At 33.3% G+C, this 10758-nt stretch overlaps 1 protein-coding gene across 5 annotated transcripts in view; it reads left to right on the top strand.

Annotated features, from left to right (window-relative positions):
* The first annotated feature begins 357 nt into the window (after nucleotides 1-357).
* The window catches only part of LOC126781072 (ral guanine nucleotide dissociation stimulator), a 30202-nt gene continuing 19801 nt past the window's right edge, over nucleotides 358-10758 (top strand). For 2 of the 5 annotated variants that reach the window (XM_050505866.1, XM_050505864.1), the window contains exon 1: nucleotides 358-793. In XM_050505866.1, the coding sequence (XP_050361823.1) occupies nucleotides 770-793 (24 nt within the window). In that variant the 5' untranslated portion in view covers nucleotides 358-769. Of the gene's footprint in view, nucleotides 794-6905; nucleotides 7173-9736; nucleotides 10082-10758 lie in introns of those variants that run through there. The other 3 variants (XM_050505861.1, XM_050505859.1, XM_050505860.1) reach the window with 2 other exon arrangements.

Genomic DNA, 10758 nt, shown 5'->3' with positions numbered 1-10758 from the left:
CTTTATTGAGAAGCAGCAGTGAAACTTTAACCCACTGTTGGTTAAAAGTTTACAACGACAACATACGTAGTCATAGATTTATTTTAGTTTCAGTGCACATTTTTAAGTACTGAGATAATAAATCGGTTTTAATTTAATTTTTCTAAATGTTGTTTTTTTCAGTTTACTATCGTTGAATTGTTAAAAAACAAAGTTAAAACCAAAGTGCGTGTTGCACCCAATATCTATGTTTAGTTACATTGTATTTGAGTATTGACGCAAGCGCAGCATGATAGGCAATGTTGACTCGTGAGACAGGGCTGGTTCGGAGGTCTGGGGATACGGGGGCGACGCGGCGGGGGCCTCTGTGCCGTTACGTGGTGCACGCGCGACGGCGGCGGTGCCACGAAGCGGACGTGCTTCACTCAGTTCGTGCGCGAAAGTCATTACCTGCGTCACACGATCGCATTTCCTTTACACTAGAGCACAACTTGGTAACATTGGTTAAATCGTATTGGTTTACGAAACGAAGAAGATTTGTGTTTGTTGATAAGTGCGCGGCTTTAGAGTTTGTGAACGAGAAGTGTTGTGATACAAATGCAGTACAACCTTGTAGCTCGAGAAAGCGTGTGACGTCATACCGGCCAGACCGATCATATGTTGAACACGGATGCAGTGATGGAATGTGGCATATTGTGGTGACGTGCAATGGAACAGTGGATTTAATTACCTGGTCTGTAAAGGCGCCACCAGGGCGCAAGTCCTCCACGGGAACCATGCGTAGAAAAAGATGAGCCAAGATGCTGAGAGCTTGGTAATATCATTTTTTATGTTGTTATTATATTATGTTATTATTTTGTAGGATTCTTGTATGTACACAAACACTTTTATGAACTTTTGAAAAGTAAAAACTAATTGAAGACCCTGATACTCGACTGTGTATATCGAGTGTTGAGTCACTATTAACAAATTTATAATGTCGAAGGCGTTTTCAGTTGAAGCTATTTATAATGATGATTTGAATGTAACCGTTGTCCATGTATTAAAGAAAAACAATTATTTGAAGGTCACTTGTATTTGGCCGAGAATATTTGAAATTTCGAGAAAAATATGGTCTATGACTTCTCTTCTTCTTCTTCTGGGACAGTCGGTTAAAAGACCAAATGTTTAAAAATATCTACCTTATCTCTATTTTTTTGTTATTTTTATGCTCTTCGTTGCTCGAAACTGTCTTTTATAATAATTATATCAAATAGCGTAGTTTACTCATTACTATAACCCATTAAACTCTCTCCGAACTTCTTAAAACTTTAATTTTGAAATAAATATGATTTTTATTTAATTGTTTTTAAAATATATAATACAGAAGAACCATTTATCCGGACTAGAACTTTCCAGTTTGCGAATCGACAATGATTTATATTTTAATTCTTATTTCATGATTAGGTACTTACCTGTTTACCTTCAGCTTAAACTTTATTTCGGACTGCCTACTTGTTTCTTAATAGAAATTTATTATTTAATGAATATATAATAAAAAAAATACTGCCTCGTTGGTCTAGTGGCTTGATGTAAGGCCGCAGACCCGGAGGTTCTGGGTTAAATTTCCAGGTCGGGCCAATAAAAAGTTATTGTTTTTTTCTGTCAGAAAATTATCAGTAGCAGCCCGGAGTCTGGAAGTTGGAAGTGTGTACACTCGCGTACCTCGGAAAGGACGTAAAGCCGTTGATCCTGCGCATGAACTCTTTCCGGTCGTGTCGGATAGCCGTCCCATCGCATTATGAGAGTTAGGGAATAGAGAGTGCACCTGTGTTTGCGCACACAATTGTGCACTATGATATCTGCGTAGTTGGTTAATCTCTCTTGAGATTGGCCGCCGTGGCCGAAATCGGTCTGGAGGACATAATTATTATTATTATTATCAATAAAAAATGGTTTCAATATAGTTATTACAACGGAATTACTTATTATTAAATTAACTATTTTTTAAATCTTGGAATAGTAACAGCCTGTTAATGTCCCACTGCTGGGCTAAGGCCTCCTCTCCCCTTTGAGGAGAAGGTTTGGAGCTTATTCCACCACGCTGCTCCAATGCGGGTGGGTAGAATCTTGGAATGAACTTAATTAATTATAATAAAATGTTTATGTTAGAAAATAAAAATTAAAAGTATAAATTGTTGTCTAGTACTAAATATTTTAAGAATATGGTAGAATAGTTGTTAAAACACAACATTGCGATTGTATTGCAACATTTTTAAGTTATTCTGAGAATATCAGTGTTGAAAGCGTTCGTGGGACTTGCGTGTTACTTCACGGTAGCCGATCAACAACAGCACTTTGTTAGTTGTTAAATAATATTCTCATTAAGAAATCATATCACCATACAAAATAAGAAATATTCGAAAAAAAAATTCGAATATTAAAAAAAAAAATTACACTGTAAAGATCCGTTACAAAGCCGCTTTCGTGAAGTAAATAAAACTAAGGTTCACCAAACGGACCTGGACTTTTCTTACATTGACTCTGAGAATTTCGGTTTGTAAGAACTATTAAACATTCCTCAAATCTTAATTGCGCCGCGCCGTCCTATTCAAATAAAGTAATTTAATTTTTAAATGGTATATATTACAGTATTTTGAATGTCGAATAAGTATAAATATAAATAAAGTGATTAACTTTTTAATTTGACGGTATCTGCGTAAACTCACGGAGCTTCACTCAAAACCACATCTAAGTTTTGCTCGTAGCGTAGTATTCCTACATAAATGATAGGTAAAATTTCATAAAAAGAGTAGATATATGCTAAGATTGGATGAAATGTCTATTGTACTCTATATATGGCGCTGAATTATTTGAGATGGCAAAATAAATAAAGTATTATAATTATATAGTATTCATTTCTTCCATCATATTTGCTAATAATGATAAAATTATTTGTAACTAATGACTTGCGAAAGTGTTTATACTAAATAGTTATATAAAAAATTTAGCTCTCGTGTTCAAAATATAAAAAGTATTGTTGAATACTAATTATAATTATAGTATCACTTATAGGTTTTAAATAATTTTAATAAATGGACAAAAGTTAGTACACATGTAATGTCTTAAAATGGTGATACTGTTATAGGTATAATAATAATATATTTAAAATTGAAATGAAATATATGTAAAAAGCAAACTCCTGAGTCACTTAGAGAGTTTATATTAAGTCTTTGTAATTATTAAAATTTAGCAACTTATGTGTTATACCGCGTTTAAACATTCGCGCAAGTGACGAGGCGAAAGCGTTTTTTGTTTTTTTTTTTAAAGGTAGTTGGACGGGCATATGGGCTACCTGATGGTAAATGGTCACCAACATCTAAAGACATTATCATTGTAAGAAAAGTTAACCATCGTTCCGAAGGTGATTGGTGACTAATCAACTAAGACGTTTTGTCCCTTGTGCCTGTATTACACTGGCTCACTCACCCTTCAAACCAGAATACAAAAATAACAAGTACTGCTGTTTGCTGTAAAATATCTGATGAGTGGGTGGTACCAACCCAGACGAGCTTGCACAAAACTACCGCCAGTGTGAGAGTGTCGAGGCGCATAGTGGTGCGTCGTCGGCTCGCCACTCGCCGCTCGTGACTTCCGTGCCGGGTGCGGTTTTTGCAGCATCTCTCTGGGTGACAACTGAACTTGATCCTGTCACCAGTAAAGGCAATAAGACGAAGTGTTATATTTTTGATTAAAGTTTTTGCACTCTTACTCCAAGGGTTTCGTAAAGCGCGTAAAGTTAAAGTTTACGTAGGTACGTATTTTTTTTTGTTATAATGTATATCTTGCGGCCCATAATGGCGCTATGCTTAAAACGTTAATTTCTGAATCGCGTTGTTTTTAGATTTTCAGAGTAGAGTAACCTTCTGCCATTTTTGCAATTATTAACTCGGTTGTAATTTTGTTCTATTAACTTCTTAAGTTAAAATTTTTCTTTTATATTTTATAGATTTATTGCTTATTAGTTTTTAATTTTTTTTCTATTACTTTCTGCTGTTTTATCATTGGGCAACTAAATGAGTAATAGCCGAGATGGCCTAGTGGTTAGAACGCGTGAATCTTAACCGATGATCGTGGGTTCAAACCCGGGCACGCACCACTGAATTTTGCATGTGCTTAATTTGTGTTTATAATTCATCTCGTGCTTGACGGTGAAGGAAAACATCGTGAGGAAACCTGCATGTGTCTAATTTCATTGAAATTCTGCCACATGTGTATTCTACCAACCCGCACTGGAGCAGCGTGGTGGAATAAGCTCCAACCCTTCTCCTTAAAAGGGAGAGGAGGCCTTAGCCCAGCAGTGGGACATTAACAGGCTGTTACTGTACTGTACTGTAACTAAACGAGTACGGAGTATGTAGCATGTTCACGTGTAATACCCGCCAAAGATATTGTTGTCCCAGCAAATGGAAATACTATACCTAATATTGTATATATAAGGAGACATTACAATAATTCAGTATATCCATTTTTCTTTAATTACTAGAGTAATAATAATCGCAATAATATCATAAATATGAAAGGTCGTGTGTGGTATATATATTAGTTACTTCTTCACGCTTTATCACAGATATAATGTGACGTCATTAACATATTTGGCCTTTTTATCCTGTTAAACTGGGTTTTCGATTATGACGCGGGCTAAGCCGCGAGCGGTGCGCTAGTTATTTATAATTATTTTATTTATATTATAATATTATATATGCTATGTTATTATATATGTTAGGATAAACCGTCGTTCATATCGCCAAGTTAAATGAGAAATAAATACACGTGAATGTGTAAATGCTTAAACGGTTACTCGTGTCCACGAATATCTCGCCGAATATGGATAATTTTTTTTATAGTATAATAAGGCGAACGAGTATATGGGCCACCTGATGGTAAGTGGTCACCACCGCCCATAGACATTGGTATCGTAAGAAATGTTAACCATCGCTTACATAGCCAATGCGCCACCAACTTTGGGAACTAAAATTTTATGTACCTTGTGCCTGTAATTACACTAGCTCACTCACCCTTCAAACTGGAACACAATAATATTAAGTACTGCTGTTTTGCGGTAGAATATCTGATGAGTGGGTGGTACCTACCCAGACGAGCTTGCACAAAGACCTACCACAAGTAATATATAATTATAAAATAAAAATAAAATAAAATACATAAATTATAAACTCAAATTATACTCATAAAAAATCAGTGGTGTTACGTGAGTTTGAACATGACATCATTGGTTAAAATCTACACATTATAACCACTGAGAGGGACTCTATGTAATTAATATTATACAGTTTATGGCTGCTGTCAAAAAGTGAATAACCAAATGAACGGAGAAAAGTAACAGATTGTTCTAGAACAGGTTAAATTATATATTCTATGACTACTCTATGAATATAGGTACGAGCTGCTAGCTTGTACTACCCGTGTTACGTCAATGAGGGCTATCGCGCTTGAATTCGCCGCGAGAGGCGCTAGTGTAAAATGAGGTCTCTAGAAATGACAAATTCCATTGGACGTTAACCTTTGCGAGCTGTTAATCGCGGAAATTAACTAATTATATTCTTGATTGTTGTAAATGTGGTAGAGCTTTGTGCGAGCTCGTCTGGGTAGGTACCACCCACTCATCAGATATTCTACCGAAAAACAGCAGTACTTGGTATTGTTGGGTTGTGTATTGGTTTGAAGGGTGAGTGAGCCAGTGTAATTACAGGCACAAGGGACATAAAATCTTAAGTCCCAAGGTTGGTGGCGCATTGGCTATGTAAGCGATGGTTGACATTTCTTACAATGAAAATTTCTAAGGGCGTTGGTATATGCTCGTCTGCATTCATATTCTATAAAAATAAAGTTGTCTCATTCCTTATTAATTATCTTATGTCATCCTTAATTTCAAACAAAAGGGACTACGAAATACTATATTAATAATCAGTATTTTATTTGTTTGGGTATTATCAATTATTTAATTAGTTTAATCAAAATTGACCCTGCTGCTCTAACAAATATTTTTTCAACGACAGCGGAAAGAACTACTCGATCGTGGTGCCAACTAGTGAGCCACCAGAAAAGTTAACCCCTTATTACCCTTGATTTTGTAAAGGTCTGAGTATATAGGAAACGAGCGTAGGCCTTAATTCGGTCAGTGGAAAAAACTCAAACTGGAGAAATAATTTTCTGAAATTTCTTAACTAACTACTATTCAATTATTACTTGTCTAATAAATAGACAACTTATATATTTCAACTTAAAATTAAGTTATAGATATTTTCAAAGGATAGCCGTAGCCGCTTGCCACCTTGCCAAGAATTGTTTATTTAAATTTTTTTAACACATGAACTCCTGACCTTTCTTGAGATCCGAGAGAGGGATGTTAACTTTCGTGAGACGTCACATAACCAAAGGAAATCAAGATGCTTCTACTAGTACATCATTTGTCAAATTATCATATGTATATTCGTAGATATGCGACAAAACAAAACTATGAATTATAATTATTCATCAGTTATCTATACCCGTTTTCGGAGGATATAAGATAATCAAATTATGATTTCGGCAGTATATGCTGCATATAAATAATTGTTGTTACTTTCATTTTAGAATAAGATAAAATTTAACAGCATTATCTTCTTTGAAGGTACCGCGTGACGTGTTATTTTTTAAATATGCGTTATATTTAGAAATTGTGGCCGTAGCAATTATCAATTAACAATAAGCAAAATCGTAGTGAATCGAATGTATACGTCACAATATTACGTGTATTAAATGGTGTTTTTTACTACAATATACTACGAACATAGTTAGTAATGTGACATCATTGAGATGATTCGGAAAAGTCTCGTCTCGCACATGCGTATAATCCTTGTCGCTTTGTGCCATCAGCCATGTACGACAGCGGACATAGTACGTCGAGTAACGAGAACGAGTCAGACGTCGCGCGCTGAGTGTTGAGCACGGACCTCGGTAGATTTCATTTGCGAGATCTGAAAAAAATAATAAAGTGCTGTACTGTGTTATTTAACTTAAAATTAATGTATAAATGTAAATGTAAGTTAATAATAAGTTGTTTTTTGGGCGTGTGAAAGTGCATTATCGTATTCTCGAAGATTATACTATATTTTACGTTAAGTGCCGGTCCTACGAGGAGAGTAATTTACACGGTAGTAACATCTTGTAATTATTTCTAATTTATTATAGAGCTTTTTGTCAATGCCAAGTTAATAAAGGTACCTATATTTTTTCATGCATTTTATGACAATATTGGTTTTGGTTTATTACATTTAAGCCATTTTCCAATAGGTGCTAGATATTTTTCTACGTTTTTTTTTTTTTTTGAGTTTACACTTATAATGATTACTAACGAATTACTTATTTTTATATATTTTTTAGTCTTTATCAATTCATCATAATATAGGGATAATATAAGTATATTATAAAATAAGTTAAATAAAACGCCCTGCTGTTATAGGAAATTTTTCTGTAAATTAACATTAACAGTTTATTGGCGATATTTTTCTATAAAAAATCTTAACTTAGGACAGGAATCTTGGATGGAGTACATGGCATACAGGTAGGCGTACAAAAAATCACACCTGACGAAAGGTTGGGGCCACCTGTGTATCCGTAATTATAGCAATTCGACTTTTTCGTAACGCAATACGAGCGAACGTTGTTGAACCGATATTTTTTTGGACACTTTAATATGCATCTGCCACACCAGGTGCGTTCTTATCTACTATACTGCTTTAAAATGTACATGTTAATTTTAGGTTCGAATTTTTCAACTAATTTGTATAAATTTTTATCAAATGTAATGTTATTGCTATGAAGCAAAAAATTAAGTGCATAAAATGCTAGGCTTTTTTCTTGACACTTACGAGTGAAGTAGTAGTTCTAGAAAATAATATTTTTGAATAAATAATAGCAAAAAAAAAAAGCATTATCCAATAGGAATAAATAGACAGACAATATTTAAAAAAAAGATTTTTGAGTATTCTACATAATAATATATTTTAGTAGAGATTTGTGACGGAAATTGTGAAACATAACCGTATATATATATATATATATATATACCATTTAAGAGCAAAAAGGTAACTCTTACTGCAAGCCGCTCCCTTCCTCAATTACCCAATATCCTATTTAGTTGCCGACCCAGTTGACAATATTTGGATATATGTACATATATGTATGTGTCTTTTGGTAAACATTAGGATAGTAATTAATACATTTTGTTATATTCTTTTTGTTTTGTAAAAGTTACGTGTATACATTTCTTTAGACTTCATAGTCTCAAAGTTCAGACATTTAAAATTTGCACAGTGAGGCAGGGTTAATCTTGATGTTATAGGTTTCTATTGTGATACTTTAGTTTTAGCATAAACCTTCGTTGAAGGACAAACGGGACTATTTTATTACTTCTTAAAGAAGAGGCATAACATATTTAATAGAACTGCGATGAATGATATTTCGAACGTACGGACGAGATAAGACTAACTATGTTTTGGATTTGTCATATAATAAGAAATAAATATTATTTTTCATAAATTATTCTATTTGAATACCATAATATTTAAATCTTCAATTTACTAGATATTATATGAAAAGTAATTATATCAATGCAGTGCAATGTCGTTTTTCCCGATTTGGAATTGTGTAGCTTTATTTCTGTAAGTATAAAATAGTAATATTATACTTACATAAATGTGTATGTAATTAAAAAAACTTATTTCTAATAAAAGTTTTTTTTTATATACAAAAGCAAGATTATTATGTAGTACACAAGGTACTTGTACTTATTAACAAAATTGCTTCAAGTCTGCGAAAATCGGCGCCAAGATGGCGTCTGTTGTGTCAAACTGTTTTCGTGTTTGTTTCTTTCGAGTGTTGGTTGATAGTGGACTTATATTTTTAAGCTATTAAACGATATTTTACTTTGAAATACAGAATTATTTGGACTATTAACTACCGATACCATTTTTATTAAAGATTGTTTAATTATAAAATGGCCATAATAAAAATAAAATTCTACAGTTGCTAGAATAGATAAGTGAATATAAGGTATTGTTTTAAAATTTCTAATTAATTACGATGTAATTTAGTTTCGTATTAATTATATTTAATGAATCTATGTGAATATATGGGTGAGTCTACTGAAGGACTTATTTGCATAATAAAGGGTTTATATAAATTAGAACATCGATCGAACGTTTTGTTTGATTTGTTGATCCTTTTTAAATGTATTTTTAAATTAGTGAGTATGTGAAGAAAACCTATAAGATGAATGCATGATTGAGTTGCTCCCGCGCTGTGGGCGTTATCAATACTGATGTGTTGATGGGAGCGTGGTATTTCCAACGTTATCTTGAGTGCTCGACCTAGACCTTGCTTCGTAACTGAATTCCAATATTTATACACTTTATTTTATTATCAGGCTTCTTATTATCTATGTCTGTAATTCCTGTGAATAATTACAATGAATTTAATTATTGAGTGAATTCATAAAAACCCAGATTTATGTATATGTAAGTTAAATATATTTTAATATTATAATATATTATATAATATTATATATTATAATAACCTTAATTTTTTGCGAGACGTATTTTACTTAATGCTTAATTATTTTCTTGTGTTAAGTATTTTTAATTAACAGAAAATCTAATTCTCTTATATTTTTTGCGAACACTTATTAATAAAAATTACATTTTTATTAATAATATTAAAAAAAATAAAAACATTATTTTCAATATGTACTATTAAAATAAATTCTTGGCATTGATAAGATTCAATATCAAATTAGAAATAAATACACCGAACTAACAAATAGATATAAGTCATGTGTGATACTGTTCGGGGAACAAATAGTGCGTGCGTGGTAGCAGCAAGTTGAGAGATGCTGGTGCGGGGGTGTGCCGGGGGTGAGTTTCGGCACTCGCTGGCAGAGCGCACTAAAGCCCTGGCGGCCAAGTGCCATGCGTTGCGTTCGCCGGCGCACCAACGCGACCAACGCAGCGCGGAGCGCCGCCGCACCAAAAATCGCAAATCACAAACACGGTGGTACGTAAAGGTTAGTTGCGGTCCTCGTCTAACGTGTGTTGAAAGAATGAAGCTGTATCGATACATAAGGCGCTTAATAGATTTATTTTGTTATATATGGCTTTGTTTTTTGTTGCTGATAATTCAATAGAGGACTTTGGTGTGTAAATGGTTAGTAAACTATTGCATTGTCTTAATCTTTTTTTGTTGAAAACGTTTTTTTTCAGATAATATTGCAATTATTATTATAAGGCTTTGTTTTCCTTAAATATGTACGACGGTAGATTATGATAGCAAATCTCGATTTTTTATTCTTAGTATTAGTTTCTTATTCATAGCATTAATATAATTTTTGTGTCTTGTAATGTAAAATATAACGGAAATTACTGTTTAGTTTGACAGCGCATAAATCGATGACGAATCATTACACATACCACCATTGGTATTACAAACAAACAAACGTTTGATGATATTATTCATTCGAATGTATGAATATGAACATACGATGATAGACTTTGTATTTAACTGCAATCGTTTCTGTTTCATCTATACAGCGAACAGTGATTATTGGGTACGGAAAAGAACCGTAATAGCAACGGATAATTGCTCTTAATTATTATTTGTATTTAACAATGCTAGTGAATAGTGACCTGTTGTGACTTTGAACAAGATTTAAAAACAATATAATTCTGTGATTAACGCGCTAAG

This window comes from Nymphalis io, chromosome 3, assembly GCF_905147045.1.
Source record: "Nymphalis io chromosome 3, ilAglIoxx1.1, whole genome shotgun sequence".
NCBI lineage: Eukaryota > Metazoa > Arthropoda > Insecta > Lepidoptera > Nymphalidae > Nymphalis > Nymphalis io.
This window is presented reverse-complemented; position numbering and strand designations above follow the sequence as displayed.